This window comes from Scomber japonicus, chromosome 1 (assembly GCF_027409825.1).
Source record: "Scomber japonicus isolate fScoJap1 chromosome 1, fScoJap1.pri, whole genome shotgun sequence".
Classification (NCBI taxonomy): Eukaryota; Metazoa; Chordata; class Actinopteri; order Scombriformes; family Scombridae; genus Scomber; species Scomber japonicus.
This window is the reverse complement of record NC_070578.1, coordinates 18,152,917-18,170,989: the sequence shown is the minus strand read 5'-3', so window position 1 is coordinate 18,170,989 and position 18,073 is coordinate 18,152,917. Positions and strand designations below refer to the sequence as shown.

Genomic DNA, 18,073 nt, shown 5'->3' with positions numbered 1-18,073 from the left:
GTTTAACTCTGGGAAACTTCAGAGAGCTTCAGAGAGCAATGAACAGACGAAAACAACTGAATTGAATTCATCCTGACCGAAGAAGCTCTTTAAATATGCTTTTATCCAAATTTATAACAAGCCAATTAAGAAAAAATGTTACTTGAAATGAGAATCTTAGCTGATATCTTTTGGTATTTCCTAAGTCAAAGTGCGGAGTTACGCAAACCTGATATCTGATATTTGAGGTAGCAAAAGCAAGTTTCCGCTGAGGATGTTCAGCAACTCTACACGCAAGAAGTCTGCAGGAAACCATGACGCACTCAGAGGGCTGAGCTCTTTCTGTTAGGGGTAGTTTGGTTAGTCTCAGACACACTTCTGCGCGTTAAGAAGCTTCATTTTGGAAAGCAGTGTCTTTAGATTTTATTTGGTGTTACGTGAAAGGAAGAAAAAACTGGAGATGAAACTGTTTCTGCTCCTCGTCATCTCCTGCCTCGCCTTAAATAACGGACAGGGTAAGTCGGGAGTTTATTCTCATAAAATCTAACTTCTTTTGTAGCTCTTTAACCGACTTACAGTTAAGGCTTTATTTGGACAGGCTTTAGTAGGAAGTTGAAACAAGTACAAACATCCAGATAGCTTAAGAGTACCACCGAGGAACATCTTTACAATAACGAAGAGTGGTCTGGGGGCAATCAGGGTCCATCAAGTTATAAGAACTGCTCAGTTTAAGTCATTACAGTAAATATATGACTCATTTGCCATCGTTATGGTTCTATGTCCTCATTATCGAGCTGATGGTAAATCTCCCTACCTGATCAGCAGAATAACTAGCCTATAGCTATAGATTTACAGGCTGATAACAATAATGATGATAATAGCCTAATAATGATAATGATAATGATAACACACAAATCAGACATTGTGTTTCTGAGGATGACTTCCTGTAATGAGGAACTACACTCTGAGGCTCTGGAAAGGTAACTTTCGTATTAGAGTCAGAGCATTTCACTGTGAACATTTTGTACATGTAACGTCAGACAGTGGATCTCAAACCTTTTACAGGTCAAGGACCCCTAAATTTACACAAATTAAACCCCTATTTGATAAGCATTTGTCCCAGGGTTCTCTATCTGATAAGAGTTTTGTTTTTAGATGTTTTATTACAGAAACAGTATAAAATGAGTCATACATTCATACAAGTTCATTGTTCCCTTTATTGCTGGGGATACTATGAGACCCACTTTGAGAATCACTGATGGAAGAGGAAGCACTGACGTAAAGGACTTTTTGGACTTTCACAATGTCACAAGTTGTCTATGAATACATAAAGGAAGAGGCTGGGAAAATCTGACCAAAATGGAAATAACATTCCAATTTATTCTGAATTATATACTGTATTCAATTCTTATTATTAAACCTACAAGCCATCTGTTTGTTAACCGAAGTCTGTTTCTCTGGTTAATCTGTTCTTCTTGTAATTGTTCAAATTAATGTTTGTACTGATGCTCTTTTTACAGCCTTTTAAAAAATATTAGGTTAAAAAGCCCAGATATGAATATCAGCTTTATTAAGTAGAATGAGGATTAATAATTAAGATTATAATGATGCCTTACTTTAGTACTGGTGTCATATAACACATACATGCACCAAAACCATACAGGCACCAAACATAACACCTTCACTCTATCAACACTTAATCATCACTTTATATTAGGTGTAACACTGCCTTCCTCTTTACTGATGTTCTTATCTTACAAGTTGTACTCACACACAGGGGTCAAAAAGGAATCCACCCATCTACGAACACCCGTATGTCTTATGAAATTGTTCTGATACTGGTACAAGTGTGAGATGAAGTAGATGGTGTTGGATTATCTTTGACAGTTGTATCAGCATGTTTTCTATGTATATGTTTTTCTAAACCATCAAAAGTTTCAAACAATGACTACAGCCCAAGAGCCTGGACGTGACAAAAAGACAAGGGTTTTGAACTTGAACTTTGTCTTCCAAGGATGGCTAATGCCATGAGTGTTATCTTGCTTGCTGTAGTGGGCAAACATTTGATGGGTGTTTTCTTAACATCAATCTGCAGATATTGGTGGAAATAACAGTTCATTTTTTTGACATCAGATAAACTCTGTAACAACAATCTGCTATGTGTTGAGAAAATACTGTGAAACTATTACTTCCTTTTCTAGCACATCACTTAGGTGAATAAACAGCTCTGAAACCCATTAGGCCAACTGTCAAACTGCAGAATAATGTTGTAATCTCCTGAAACACTGCAAACAAAAGCTAGTAAACCCTTATTATCACACTGAACTGATCCAGATGTGTTACCATGTGTTGCTCACAAATACTCTGACTAAATGGATGTTGCATAAAACGCTGCATAGTATAAACCATAACTTTAACAACAACAATCTTTTTTCACTCTCTAGGAGCACCCACAGGTGCTAGATATAAATTTGTAAAGTGTAACCCTGATGGCGACCAGGCAAACTGTGTGACTTACCAAAGTCCAGAGATGGCATTGAGTCCAGACCTGCCAGCCAAACTGCCCGCTTCCACTGCACAGTATCTGTAAGTATTCATATGGTGTGCGTGTGTGCATTGCTTTGAGTGGGATTTGATGGTTTAGTTGCTAAAACTCAAGTGACAGAAAAACAACACAACCATCTTGGACACACTGTTGTTGGATAAATGCAGATGTTATATTTAGAAATGCTGATTCTGCATTGGATCTGTTACCTTGGTTAACAAACGCTCCAACAGCACAACAGTTATTGTGTGTCTTTGTGTGTGCACTCATGTGTTGTGTGTGCTTTTGTAAGTGTGAGGTAGGTGGCCAAGAAAAGCCAAAATAGAGGACAACATTTAGGCAAAAAAGAAGGAGAAAAGGAACAACAGAGGGCAGGAATGTTAGAGCTAGAATTTATTCTTCATTTACACAAAGTAAAGAAGAAGGAGCACAGAGAATTGAAGGTGCTAGATATAGGTGGTTTTATATTGAACATATCAAGTTTTTAAAGCATGTTTTTATATGGTATCATGAGAAAATGTACAGTATGAAAGTGTTAACTCCCTAACATAATGTATTTACTGACATTTGGTTGGTGTGTTCATGGTGAAGAAACTTAGTGCCTTCTGGAAGCACAGTTGAGTGTATTTCAGCCTCCAATAAAGAGGAATTTACTCAGTTGTGGCATCATGTTGAAATAGTCAACTGAGAAAGATCGATGTACTCATAATGATGTGCACATACACAGATTGCATTAACTGCTTTGAAGGCTCATAGTTTCTGCACTCATATATGCAGTTCTACTTTTAAAATTCATCTCTGAAATGTACTGTTGGCTGTGATGATGCCATCTATGGTTTTACTCCGACCAGAATTTTTTATGTCACCATGTCTTCTATTACTAATTTTTTTTTATGGCTAAATTAATTTATAATGTGTAATTTATGTCTAAATGTACAATATATGGTCGGCGTGTTGGGTTGGGAACTTAGTCGCCCTGAATAGGAATAATTTAGCAAATCAAAAGGTTTTTAATTTCTTCTAGAAATTAAAACTTGTACCCGTCATCAGTGAGCCTCATGTGGTTTGAGGGCTTAATTCAAAACTGAAATACTTGTGTATGTTTGTCATGGGAAGTTTTTATATCAATTTAAAAAATAGATTGCAGTAAATTATAATTAATATTTTTTGTCTTAATATCTTGTGGAAGGTATTCAAAACCCATGCAGAGGTTACACTCTGTGTCTTTAAAAGGACGTATTCACACCCCATGTCCCCTCTGCTGTGAAAAGTTCATTACTTTTTGTTTCCCTATGAGTTTTATGGCAGTTTTGATTAACCAACTCTCTTGGCAGAAGTACGAATTGTGATCACATCACAAATAGTTTGAGCTTAAAAGGAATTAAAACCATTGCTTTTATTTAGTCTCTGGATCCAGATTGTTCCGTTTAGTTTAACTCTAACTTCAAAACTGTGACCACTCTGGAAATAATGAGACACCGAAAAACTGTGTGTGTGTGTGCGTGCGCATATGGTATGTGTGAAATGATTAGTTTTAATGTGTGTGGGACTGCTAAGAAAGTCTGTAGCACAATCTTGGTCTTAGCCCTCAGTTTCCTCTTTAGAGTTCCTGTTAACTGACATTGATGCTATCAGTTAATGAGCACACATACAAAAAAGGAAACTTTAAAAAAATTAATACCACAAATCATTTTTTTGCAGCTGAGGTCAATCTGTAGTGATGTTGAAATTACACAGTTTGTTTTGATTAAATGAACTGTTGCAGATGTACCCTGCACATAAATAACCATGTAAACTCTTTATTCATTTTAGAGAATGACAGTTCCACAGAAAAAAAACTAAAACAGAAAATACTTATAGTGGGTCACAGTGAGAATACAGTGAGCATCAATGAGCCAAAGCACATAGAAGTGGTTAAAAGTCCATCTGAAAATTGCATATACATGATTATAAAGCCTTTGACAAACAATATCCTGTAAGTCATCAGTGACTTAAGATCAGAAAAGGAATGTAGGGGAGTTTGTTAGCAAGTTGAAATGTCTGTGTTGTCAGCAAGACTCTTATCTGACCTCCTACATCATTCTCTTAAAAACACGACAGTCTGAGCTGCAGCCTTCCCTTTTGCAGCTCGCCTTGTAGAGGAAGCCAGAGGGAAGTGTTGAGAGGAAGTGGGCTGTGACGCCCGGTGGGCCACTGTTTCTGGTCTATTGTTTAGCATCTGTGTATGTGCCACGCTGGTCTGATCCTCTGGTTTGTGAATCAACAGGTTACACGTTAAAGGGATAGAGTAACTGACTAATTAAAGCAGAAATTGTAATTTCTTACCTAGACTGGATTACTTCAACAGGCCTCAATATATGAGCATAGTTTACAGAACAGAAAATAAGTTAAAGTCAGGTTAGGTTGGCAGAGACTGTTTTTTTAAGGTCTTAATTGTCTCAGAAAAAAAGAAAATATAAATAATATGATTATAATTTAGAAAGGGTTCAAGAAATGACAGTTGTTTCAAGCTTTCAGTTTACATTAAAAACACCCATCAACCTTTGGGAAATATCATGCTTTTTGGATTTTGTTATTGTTATACTGCTATAATAATAGATGTATGTTAGACATGGTGAGTGATCCCAAACTTGAGGTGAACATATAGAAAAGGTCAAACAGCTTTTGTCAAAAGAGCATGCTTCAGCGGAGAATACAAATATACAGACCGGAACATTTGTATATCCTCTTTAAAGCTGAAATCAAAATTCGGAAAAGATGATGGTGATGGGGTGTCTATGTCAATTTTTTGAAGTTTCCATTACTTTGTTGTTCTTTCTACATGAACTTAAAATGTCAACAAGAAAGTAACATTAACGTTGATATATTCAAGTGATAAAGCGAGGCATCCTGTCAAAACAACAGCTTTGATTAGATGAACCAGATCAACGTTTCTCAATGTTTTTATTCTTGTGATTCCAGAGAGGCAGAGCCTGTGGAGGATGAGAGTCCAGTCGAGGACGAGGACGAAGATCTATTCGGAGAGGAGGATGAAAATGATGAAGTGGAAGAGGAAGAGGACGAATCACAGACAACCAGTGAAGACGGGGAGTCTCCTCTGGTGCCCGAGGAAGGTTCTGGTCTTTACGAAGGCTCTGGATTTGAAGATTCATTCATCGGAGACCAGGCTTTTGGGGCTGAAATGGGCTCTGGGGAGTCCTGGCCAGAGAAAGACACAGAGCCATTCAGAGGTGATTTTTTTTCTTTGAAAGGTCTTAAATGCATGGATGGGATTGTTTTGTACTTCCTCCTTCATGCCTAGGTCCTCCTTTTTTCTGTTTCACATAGCCTGATCTGTCTTTGTTGTCCTTCTTGTAGGTGGACGGGCAGATACAACGGATATGTGGCGGTACACCCGGTCTCTGCCTGATGAGGCAAAACCAGCAGAGCACGAGATGAAAGAAGACCACCTTCTGCAGCTGTAGACCCTAACCCTAACCCACACGCACACACAGACACACATACAAGGCTAGCATATAATTTGCTTCTAACCTCTCAATCCAAATAATATAACAGATATAGCATCATCACCTCGTGGTGGAAAAACTTGGTTGCTGAGAGATCGACAAAGGCCAAAATATATGTAATTTATATTTTCAGTGTTATTGATGGGATATATTCTCTTCAGGAGCAAAATAACAAAGTATAAGAAGCTAAAAGAATGGTCTGCTTTCATGAAACACACTGTACCCACTTTAGTTTGCTTTCTTGTGAAAAAGAATTGTCTGTTGGGAAATGTTTTTTTGATATACACTTTAAAGTATGCTTTTGAATAATTGACCAGTGCAATATTGGATATCACCTTTGTCATCTGTGCATTGCTCACCATTGTAGCTGAGGTTTTAACCATTTTTTTGGAGCCAATAAGGCATGTGTTCCTTTAAAACACACAAAACTGGACCTATTTATATATTTGATCCCTTTGTCTCAAAGGTTGTGACACTTAATATTTTTACCCAGGACAATTATGCAACCTATTTTGAGAACTTCTGGTCTGTTAGATGGAGCAAGAGAACCTTGCACACAAAAAGCCCTCAGGAAGAGATTCACGCAATCTTAACCACTGTATGTATCGTGCACTTGCAATCCATTTCGACCATTCTGTCTAATTTGCATATTAAATACTTCTATTAATAAAAGATTTATATCAACAGTGCTCTGTTTTCTAACTTTTCTGTTTTTTATCTTCTCAGTCACCCTCAATTTTATGCTTGCTGACGACATGAAAGACTATCTCTAAACTGAAGTGATTGTGTGAATCTGCTTTTCTAAAATGAAGAGAATGTGTAATGCTGTAGGCTACTAATCATAAATACTAAATTAGACAGTTGTGTCCATTATACAATAATATGATGATACAGTAACAATATTATTGGTCAATACTGGCTTATTACGGATCTATCAGTATTTGCATACTGGACAATTTTTCAAGTCAGTCTTAATAGGCTACTAAATAGTAGCCTATTTCAGCATGTTTGTGTGATCACTGTTTAGTTATAAGACAGATGAAGGGGGTTCTGCAGATCATTGAAGGCTTCTGAATCAAGTGAGATGTAATGCATAGCTTAAAAGCTTTTGAACATTTTGTTCACATGATTAGTTTAGTCAATGTCATTAATTCATGAATATTGTTGCGCATACTTAAAATTTTGAAAACATTTTAATAAAAATTGTTGTCTAGTCCACTGATGATATGGAATCAGAGTTCAACAAGTGAGATGTAATACATAGTAACAATTTTAAAAAGTTTTTTAAATATTTTATTCACTTTGTTCACATGATTAGTTTAGTCAATGTCATTAATTCATGAATATTGTTGCACATCTCCTAATACGTGAAAACATTAATTCCTATTGTTGTCTAGTCCACTAGTATACCGTAGCATCATATTTTAACAATAATTTAAATGAAATTTATCAATTAAATGACATTTTTGATAATTAAAATGAATTCTTCAATTCATAGATGTTCATTGTATTGTATCATTATAATTTCTTTATGTCTATTGTATTGATAGTGCAACGAATCAAAAATAAATAGCATTGAAATAAATAATCTAATATAAATATTGTTTACTGCCTTTTATTGTGTAAAAATGACTGTTGCTCTTTTAAAAGCACATTCATATTCTTTTCTGCTCATGAAATAATCAGATACGCCCATATGTTATATCCAAATGGTATTAAAATATTGGTGCCAAAAAGGCGTATGTGACTATTTCTTAAATTTAGAAATGTAGATTTATTTTTTTTTAACTTAAAGATAAATTATTATTCATTGAGTATTGTGTCATCCATCGGGTTAATAAATGTGCTTTAAATAGGTGAAATCAGTACAAAAAGTAAGAGGAAACTTTGGCCATTTTTTGTTTTGGCTCTCCTGTAAAGTTGGTGAAATGTCACTTCTCAGCCCTCAGAAGTTTACACAAAAAGTCCAAAAAAAATAAAATAGGTTTGTGTAGCAGAACATCGTTTTTTTCTTGACCCCTCAGATGTATACTGACCCTACTGAGGGGCCCAACCCTTAATTTGAAAACCACTGAGCTAAACTTATATACAGTCTATGGGCTAAACGGGCAAAACTGTAGTTGAAGCTCCACTTGCAGCATCCACACCAGTAACATGCTGTTTACACACGGATGCTTCAGTATTAATAATATAATTATGTCATATATAATAGCCTAATATATCAGTCAGAGGGACCAAACCCCTTTTACTAGCACAGCTGGACATCCTCCCCAGCCCTCCACACACATGACCCGGGTCACATGACGGTACCTTGATACTACCTCCTGGTTCAGACAGACTGGCTACACGGAGCGAGGCTAGCTATTTAGCTTCAACTTGTCTAGACGGCCGAGATGGTGAGTGTAAAAACAAGCATCAGCTGTCCGGACAACATTGAAAGCAGTTGTCATGTCTATTGATAAGTAACTCAACATTAACACGAACTTGCAGGCGTCGCTTGACAGTAGCTATTTGTTCTTTAAACCTGACAGGAAAGCTAGCTGTGTTAGCACAGTGCGAGGCCGCCTCTGTTTCTCTATGATATTTTGGTTAGCTGACGGGCTATCAGCAACTTAATGTGTTGGTGTGAATATCTAAAATAACCTGTTCCTGTTATACAAAGTTGTTAATACTCGACCTACTTAGAGACATGTCCTGTGTCACATGTTATGGGGATGTTGTTGACCGGTTAGCTTAATGCAATGTGAAGCATGTCACAGACAGATGTTGAAATAGCCTCCCAGCAACAGCTCCTGAAATTACATAATTACTATTAATGTTTAAAGGATATACAACGTGGAAAACAATTAATCGCTCATTGATTTAATTACTCAAAGGCTAAATTACACCCCAAGTTTAAACCCACTGATTAAGATGCTGTGTTGTTGTAGTTACTAAACCTGTAATTTGCTTATGTCTACTTCAGTGGGGACATTTGGTTTCAGGGACCAAGTCAGCTTTATTAAAAATGCACCTACTCTTGGGATGCAGTGAATGAAAGCATCCTACTCCTGTCCAGTCAGTGACATCTTGATGATTGGGCTGATTCATCTCCAGATTTGCTGCTCCTGCATGTTGAAGCATGGTGTGTTTGTTACTTTGTGCCAGCTCAGAGGGAAATGATGTGGTTGTGCAGCAGGCAATGAGTGATGATATTAGTGTGGAAATGATAGATATCATTGTTGTACCAGAATATGGATAGCAAGTGATTGTGAGCATTGACATAGTGGCATCTTCAGACTGTGACTGTGTCCTGATCAAATCCATCAGCTGATGTGTTGACATTCATGTGCACATACTGAGATGTTTTCTAACCAGCTATGGTTCTGTAAATAATGATGAATTACATTTATGCAATGATTGGATGTAATTGAGTATGTTGTAATTTGTAAACAAATGTGATGCAGCCTCAGTCCTGTTTATAGTGTTTCAACAACTTTTGAAATCCTGTAGAGTCCTGGTGTCCTGTTTCAGAAAGTGCACGCTGTATTTGTTATCTGTAATTTTGTGTTTCATGCTTTTGTTTTCTGTGTCCAGAGTTTCCTAGGGGGTTTGTTTGGGCCGGTATGTGAGATCGATGTGCTGCTGAACGATGCAGAGAACAGAAAGACAGCTGAGTTGAAGACAGAAGATGGGAAAGTGGAGAAACATTACCTGTTTTACGACGGAGAGTCTGTGTCTGGCAAGGTAAACCCAGTCTGCAATATATGAAACCGGATTCCACACACATGAAGCATTTTTTTTTTAATAAGTTAACAGTACTTAATCAGAAGAAGATGGACTTCACCGCCATGCACCAGTCTATTTTGGGATCGTCTCTTTTACTGAGCCCAGTGGGAAATCTTTTGTGTGTTACATGTGCTCTGACGTTTGTAGAATGCGAAGTGGTCATGCTTATTATCCATGAATGTATCAGCTGATATATCAGCTTTTTTTAGACAATATCAGGGTCGATCAGATATTACGTTTTCATCCTTGTGTTTGGCCACTTGTCTTCTGTCACCTAACACAACCATCAATTTAGAAACAATTAATGTAACATCTTCACAATGTTTGTTCTTGAGAGATTATCTTGTTTTGATGAACCAACACTTTAAAAAATGCATATCAGTGTGGTAACAGCAAATATAGGATAGCTAAATGTGTTATTATACTAATATAAAGAAAGATTTCTCTATGTAGTTCAAAGGGTGAATTTCTTAGTTTCACTGTGTCAAAGTATTTGAGGTATTTGTAAATAGTGATTGCTGTCATATTATTGTAACAACACGCCTTTTGGTTCTTAAGATACTCGATCACAGCACATGTTTGCCCTCCAGGTCAATCTAAATGTGAAGCAGGGAGGAAAACGACTCGAGCACCAGGGCATCCGCATTGAGTTTGTTGGACAGATAGGTGAGCAAAAGCGCTGCATTTATCATTTTATGTTATCACTCTTAATTTCCTCCCTTCTGCTAGAGATATGAAGAGGTAACTATGACAACATAACCTAAATATTTTGTTGCTCTCGTGGTAGGAGGATGGTGCTGATGTATGTATTCTGTCTGACACCTAAAACCTCAATTGTCTTAAGCTTTATAATTATTTATTACCTTCTACATGCGAAATATCTGACACGCTCATTGGGTGCATTAAACTTCATAGCTGCAAAACTGCTTGTCAACAGTAGGCAGTTAGTTTTCTCACGTGGCTAAAAGATTTAACAGAGCATGTGGCTGTCATGTGCAGCCTGCCATTGTGGAGTTAAATCCTCCGCCAACTGTAGTTGCAGTAGGAGGAGGGTACTGAGAGCAGTATGTGGAAAGAACATGGGATCCTGAATTAAAAGTCATATATAATGCTTTGTCTTCTGTCACTTAAATAAGTGTGATAAATGTGGAAGCTATTGTGGTTACTAATTTGTTTAAACTGTCTTGAATTATGCACCAGCCTCTCTAAATCAATTCTTCTGTGTTTCAGAGCTGTTCTCTGATAAGAGCAACACTCATGAATTTGTAGACTTGGTGAAAGAGTTGGCTTTACCTGGAGAACTCACCCAGAACAGGAGCTACGACTTTGAGTTCATGCAGGTGGAGAAGCCCTACGAGTCTTACACTGGAGCTAACGTCAGGCTACGGTATATTCAGTTTGAGAAAAGGCAAACATCCTACACATGCACTACCGGTCAAAAGTTTTATGCTACTTTTTCCAGTTTTTTATTGAAGAAATGTTTTCAAGCTTGCCATCCTGGTCTTTTTTCCTAAGGTAGTTCTGGCATAGCTTGGACTTATGTTTTGGGTCATTATCTTGCTGTAGGATGAACCCCTGACCAACTACATGCATACCAGAGAGTACCGCATGGCGCTGCAGAATGCTGTGGTAGCCGACCCTGGATCCAGAAAAACAGCCCCAGACCATCATGCTTCCTCCTCCATATTTGACAGTAAATGTCACACACTGAGGAACCATCCTTTTGCCTACTCGACGGCTTACAAAACTCCTGCGTGATGAACAGAATAGTTTAAATTTTGATTCATCAGTCCATAACACCTTCTTCCAGTCTTCAGTAGTCATTGATGGTGTTTCACGGCCCAGGCAAACCTCTTCTTCTTATTCTGACGTCTTAGCAATGGCTTTCTTGCTGCAACTCGACCTGTCAAACCTTCAACTCCAAGTCTTCTCTTCACAGTAGAAACTGAGATTTGCTTACTACGACCACTATTAACCTGTGCTTGAAGCTGTTGTCCTGTGAGCTGCCTATCACGCAAGCTGTTAACTCTCAGAAACTTGTCTTCTGACTCTGTAGTGGCTTTGGGTCTGCCAGACCTCTTCCTTTCAGAGTTTCCCCCAGTTTCTGAATGCTTTTTGATGGTGAAGGAAACTGTACTCACTGACACCTTGACTTTCATTGAATTTCTCTGTAGGAAAGACCTACATTTTTAAGTGTTTTTATATAATTTTCAGTTTTGGGTAACCTTACCTTTTTTTTTTTAAATCTCTGGCAGATCACCACTTACCTTTGTACCATTTCAATCTATTCATTGGATTTGAACTTCAATTAAAAAATGGAAAAATTGGGGTGTTCTAAAACTTTTGACCGGTAGTGTACATTTGCTGTCTTCTGAAAATGTTAAATACTTGTCACAAAGTGATACAGTGGGTGGCAGCATGTCCCGCGTTGTTTCAGTCAGACTCCTGAGCTTTGGTTGTTTTCGTTTTTCTCACAGGTATTTCCTCAGGGTGACAATAGTCCGGCGTCTGTCTGACCTTGTGAAAGAGTATGAGCTGATTGTCCACCAGTTAGCTACTTACCCAGATGTCAACAACTCGATTAAGATGGAGGTCGGCATAGAAGACTGTCTTCACATTGAGTTCGAATACAATAAATCCAAGTAAGACCACTATTGTTTTAACTCTGATAAGAGTCTTTGTTGCTTCGGTAAATCCCAAATCCAAATAAGATGCTTTTATCCTTAATTTAGTATGAATTTAGATGAAAGTGTCAAATGCCAAATGACAAAATGTCAAATGTCATGTTAAAATGTCATTGCTAGATACCACCTAAAGGACGTGATTGTTGGGAAGATTTACTTCCTGCTGGTCAGGATCAAGATCCAACACATGGAGCTGCAGCTCATTAAGAAGGAGATGACAGGCATAGGTGAGAATCTATGAACCAGCAGCATGACACTGCTGTAAAATGTTGTTTACTCCTCCTGTTATATTAATATAATATTTGGTCCTAAGAAGACCATCGAAGCTTCTTTCAGTTCTGCTCCACTTTACCATTCTCCATCTGTGTTATTTAATGTTGCTCTTTTCGTTGTCCTACTTTTCAGGTCCCAGTACTACCACAGAAACGGAGACGGTTGCTAAGTATGAGATCATGGACGGAGCTCCAGTTAAAGGAGAATCAATCCCTATCAGACTGTTCCTGGCAGGTACGTTCTTTTTTTAAGAGTATTAGCTGGTAATGCTGCCACTGAGGTGTTTTCAAAGGTAATCAGGGCTTACAAGCTGCCAAAGGCATAGGTGCTATTTAAGATTTAGTTGTTACAATCATCTGAGGATAATACAAATAAAGTTTGAAGATAAAGTTGAGTGAGAGTGTATCGCATCTTCTGATTCCTAACAGGATACGACCTGACACCCACCATGAGGGATGTCAACAAGAAGTTCTCTGTACGTTACTTCCTAAACCTGGTGCTGGTGGATGAAGAAGACAGGAGATACTTTAAACAACAGGTAACCTAAATATTTGTGGATATATTTTATTTATCTTAATCTCTTATCTGACATTGCCTTTAAAAATTAACAATAGTGTTAATTGTATTCTACATGTTTAGACACATATCTTAAGCTTAGCTTATTTTTCCAGTAGCAGGACCTCTGTATCATTCTGACACTAACACTGGTAACTTTCAAACTGTGCTCAGCCCACATGAAACAGAGCAGAGTTTCCTTTTGTGTGATTTATTTATATCTTTTGAGCAAGAGAAAGCACTCTGCTTGTGCTCTGCATCATAGGATATATTTTATAACCCAGCAGAATTTGCAAGTTATATTTAGTTCTATTTGCATTTTAATATCTGTGACTTGGTGCTTCACTACAAGCTTCTCTATTACACAGACCTGTAGCAGCAGAGTTAGCATGTATTTTCAAAGAGTTTTTCTATCTATGACAAGTTGATGATTCAGTTAATCAGTGGTATTTTAGGGTGTATGTTTATAATCCAATTGTAAACTATTGTAAATTAAAGGCATCCTGTGTAGTTCTTGATTTCTAGTAATGATATGAAGTGATATTTTTGTGAGTGGTTGACACTTTTGTGTTTTGCAAGTGCACACATATGCAAGCACAAAGGCAGCACAATTCACATCCTGTTGTTGGTTTTGTGCTATACTGCTTATCAACAGTTGGTGGCAGCATTTTGGCAAAACAAAAGTTGCAATGACTAAAAAAGGCAGTGAATAGGAGACGCCAAGCAAATATGGATGTAAACAATGCAGTTTAAAATATTCTGACATTATTTGTTATAAGAAGTAATTGTTTGTTTGACTCCAAGGAGAGACTGTGTGTTTTAGTAAGAGACAATGCATGTACAGCATGACACTAAAGTTGTTTACTCAATAAAGTTGGGAAACAAAAGAAAGTGTCATCCGAGCACACTGGTCTTACACCTCTGATCACACTGTCAAACTAGGCAGCTCTGATCAGATATGGGTCAAGATTTTGTTAGTTCATTACTTATTTATCACCTCGAATGTTTTCAGAAACATATTTTAGTGAGCTGTTTAGCTTTAATGCGAAAACATGTTGTGACCTGGCTGCCGTGTTAAAAAAACGGATGTGGGGAGGACAGGGAAGGAGGGAAGGACATACACGAATATGCGTGTGAGGTCAGAGAAGCAGAGAGAAGAGACAGAAGCTTGAATTACAACAGTCACCTTGTGGGGTTGAATGTCTGATTGTCTGTCCTTCAGGAGAGTTGACTTTTAAAGTGCATTTATCCATTCCTGCATTCTTTTAGTTCTTGTTTTTCTATTACAGCCTTTCTTTTGTATGCATCTTTTTGACAACCACAAGACTTTTAACTGTGATTATTGAAAGTTTTCCTTCATTCCTCTGCCTTTGTGTTTAGGAGATTGTTTTGTGGAGAAAAGCTCCAGAGAAGCTGAGAAAAAGAAACTTCCATCAGCGCTACGAGTCCCCCGAGTCCCGAACCCAGCCACTTAATGCAGAGCAGCCAGAGATGTGAGGGCTACACTACGAACTGAAAATACACACAGACGCACCCCAACTCTTCACTGCTGAACAGCCAGAGATGTGAGGGCTGCCCCACTATCTACCTGGACTGAGAAATTTCTGTATACATACCTTCAAACACACCCCCCCACCCACCCCATCACAGCTTCTAATGTGAGCTGTCCTACCACCGTCACCTGCCCCCCCTTAGAACTGAAACATACTCGCATACAGATGCACAAGCATACAATCCAAGTCTGCTGAATACTAAACGTCAAGGCAAGAGTGCAAATCAAATTGATCCATGTAAGGAGCTGTGAGGCAGTCTATTTGATCTCGGCCCCTCCGACTGAAACACACACACAAGCACACACGAGTGAAGCCATACAGTCTCAGTTTGCTGAACGCATAATAAAACAGGAACAAAGACGAAAAAGAAGACATGGCTACATGCAACAACCACATCATTTATCCCTTCTTGCGCAACAGGAACTTCTTTTGTTTGGGGATCAGCTTGAACAAAGGACATGATACTCTGTTTATTCACAATATCTGACCTTAAGCTATAATGATGCCACAGTGCTATAGTTCATTCATCTAGCAGGGAAATAAAGAATTTCCCAGTTACTGGTTATCGTAAGTATGTTACAACCATGCACCAATGGCTTTTTCCATGCAAATGTCTGCTTCATTTGGAAATGAGCTTTGTGCACCAAATGTCCATCTTAACATCATTTTAATCCTATATTTAATCTTAAAATATGATTATTTTGTGCAAGTGACATAATTTAACCTGTTTCTAGTTTCAGACCACGTGTCATTTCATTGCAGAAATATTTAGACAAGATAGAAACATAATTTCTGCTTCAAGTATTTCATACAATCAAAGAATACTGTAGCTCAGTGCATTTCAGTCTCTTCCTAGGATGAATATTTGATGCAGTTTCCACTGATTAAGTCTGTCAGGTTACTACAGGGTTGCCTCCAAATTAATCTAATGGTTATGATTCAGAGTTTGACTGTTTTCCTGGCAACAGGCATTTTGGTTGATCTTGAAATTGCTGTACATTTATGACAAATGCTCAAGAATGAACACCATTTGTTGTTGGTCTTTCAAAGTTATTTAAAGTATCAATTCATCAAAAGCAAAACAAAAAAACAAACAATGTCTTCAGTAAGATACCACTGGGGTCTTCTTTTTGTTTGTTTTTTTGTTTTGTTTTGTATGGTCATTTGTAAGAATTGAACCTTTAAATTTCTATATCAGGTCTGGTTTCAGCTGACAAAGCTTCACAAGTCAAAGAGGTTGAAGGTTGTCCGGCTTCTTTTAATGTTCTCACCGCATGAGTACCAGTCTCTATTTACATTTGAATGATCAATATAGAACTGATATGACGCTAGTTCTCATCGGCATACTGTAGATTCACTGTTTCCATCAGCTTCACTTACGTTAAGGATGGGGAGTTTTTGAGCCTGTTTTAAGTAGAATAGTAATGTAATAAATGGCTCATGTCTGCTACTGTAAGCACTGGAAGGGATGCAGTATCAATATACTGTTAAATCCAATATTGTTCCACTGTGATGCCCAGACCGGCAGCTTAGGTCCTGCTTTAAGGGCGCACATACAGCTATGTGACGTCACCAGTCCCATATGAAGGGCAGTTTTTGCCCATAAGCTCTGTTCTGTGGCCAGTTTTGCACTTTGCCCTCCGATGCTTAACTTTGTTTAAAAGGGGCATGGAAACTGAAAAGAGACATCACTCAAGGACAACTTCACCTCAGAGATCTCCTGTGTCTGTAATGGAAATTATACTGTCGTTTACTAGTTTTAATTGGACTCACTAAGTACAATATTTTGTTGCTTTTTGTTTCCTACATGTGCAAGTCATACTGCCATGTTACATGTTACATTTCATGAACTTCTGAACACTCAGATGTACAAGTGAGCTTTTCTTTGTTTCTTCACACTAGTGTTGAATGTGCATTTTGTTTGTTTGTTTGTTTTTCTTCCTTTGTTTGGGAACAGTATAATTTATTTGCAGTAATGCTTTGTTTCTTTTTTCGCCTGTTAGACATAATTTCTGTCTTTCTGAACACTGTACAGGTAGGGTTTGTTTGGTGTACTCTAAATATCTTCAAAGGTAATGAAGAAAAACACTTAAATGCCAAAACTCCCTGCCCCTGTCTTATCTACTGCATGTTAATCTTTACACAGTGTCTAATCATGCCATCGATGCGTGTGTATGATAATATGTGTATATATACACCAAGCCCAAATATATAGCTAAAATGAATCGTGAATAAAGCAAATTTATACTGAATATTTTTGAATGACACTTTTATTTAAACAAATGATCAAGGCTATGTTTTGAAGAGTCAAAAAGTGAAATGTACTGAGTTGAGTTGACTAACTGGTTTCAGTCTGATCCTGAGAAGGATTCCTTCGTGCACACCTGATGAAGATGGAGATGAACAATGAAGAGGTGATTGATTTGCTATATTGATTAAGATGATAACAGCCTCTTTTTACCTCACAATGTCAGCACATCAATACCAATGTCAACTATCCAATGAGTAACAAGTTTCAAAGATTTAGTCAATGCAAAATGAAGATAGTACAGCATACAGTACCCGAAAACCAGAAGAAACTATTCTCCACCTGATGAAGTTTGGAAGACTCATGAGGCAGGTGTTCAGATTCAAGATTAATTTGTTCTCTCTGAATGAAAATGTGAATGATTGAGTGAATGATTGTCTCTGGGAAACAAAAGATTGCTATGGTCATTACTCAAGGCAGAGAGAGAGAGAGCGAGACACTTTATTTTAATTGATGTCTCGGTAAAGTAGACAATTTTTTGCACTGTAAACCAGGGTTATTATAGTTAATCTCAAAAAGTGTCTGAAAACCATGATCACTAGCTTCATACATTGAGTCATTGTGTTATTTATAAGTAGACTTATAGTACCCCCCCCCCCAAAAAAAAAAAAGGTTAGGTTTGTACAAGTTAAAGTTTAAACAATAACAAGGAATGCTCGAGGTAGTGTAACAGCAAACAACAAAAGGATAAACACTAATACATTCTAAATGCAAAAATCCTAAATAAATAAAGAAAAAAGAAAAAAATGACAATAATTCACAAATCAAATGCATTACATAAGGCTCTAGTTTTCAAAGCTTTACAGTTTGTGCAGTGTTTTAGTATGTCCAGATATGATTTTAAATAGGAAACACAGATAGGTTGGGTTTCTGTTTTGAAAATCTGCTGGTATGTAGGCTAT

General features: G+C 37.5%; 2 protein-coding genes across 3 annotated transcripts; both read left to right on the top strand.

Annotated features, from left to right (window-relative positions):
• The first annotated feature begins 349 nt into the window (after positions 1-349).
• On the top strand, positions 350-6,769 carry srgn (serglycin). Its single transcript, XM_053317371.1, has 4 exons — positions 350-494; positions 2,424-2,565; positions 5,486-5,754; positions 5,882-6,769. The coding sequence occupies exons 1-4, from the start codon at positions 440-442 to the stop codon at positions 5,986-5,988; spliced, it is 573 nt and encodes a 190-aa protein (XP_053173346.1). The 5' UTR covers positions 350-439; the 3' UTR covers positions 5,989-6,769.
• A 1,589-nt stretch (positions 6,770-8,358) lies between these two features.
• On the top strand, positions 8,359-17,109 carry vps26a (VPS26, retromer complex component A). 2 transcript variants are annotated; one of them, XM_053320842.1, is made up of 9 exons: positions 8,359-8,426; positions 9,607-9,756; positions 10,389-10,464; positions 11,029-11,185; positions 12,276-12,440; positions 12,603-12,709; positions 12,888-12,989; positions 13,184-13,293; positions 14,691-17,109. In XM_053320842.1, exons 1-9 carry the CDS (start codon positions 8,424-8,426, stop codon positions 14,805-14,807), a joined length of 987 nt encoding a protein of 328 aa, XP_053176817.1. In that variant the 5' UTR covers positions 8,359-8,423; the 3' UTR covers positions 14,808-17,109. The 2 variants fall into 2 exon arrangements, with proteins under 2 accessions (XP_053176817.1, XP_053176809.1); XM_053320834.1 differs by lacking the exon at positions 8,359-8,426 and adding an exon at positions 8,445-9,154.
• The last annotated feature ends 964 nt before the right edge of the window (positions 17,110-18,073 follow it).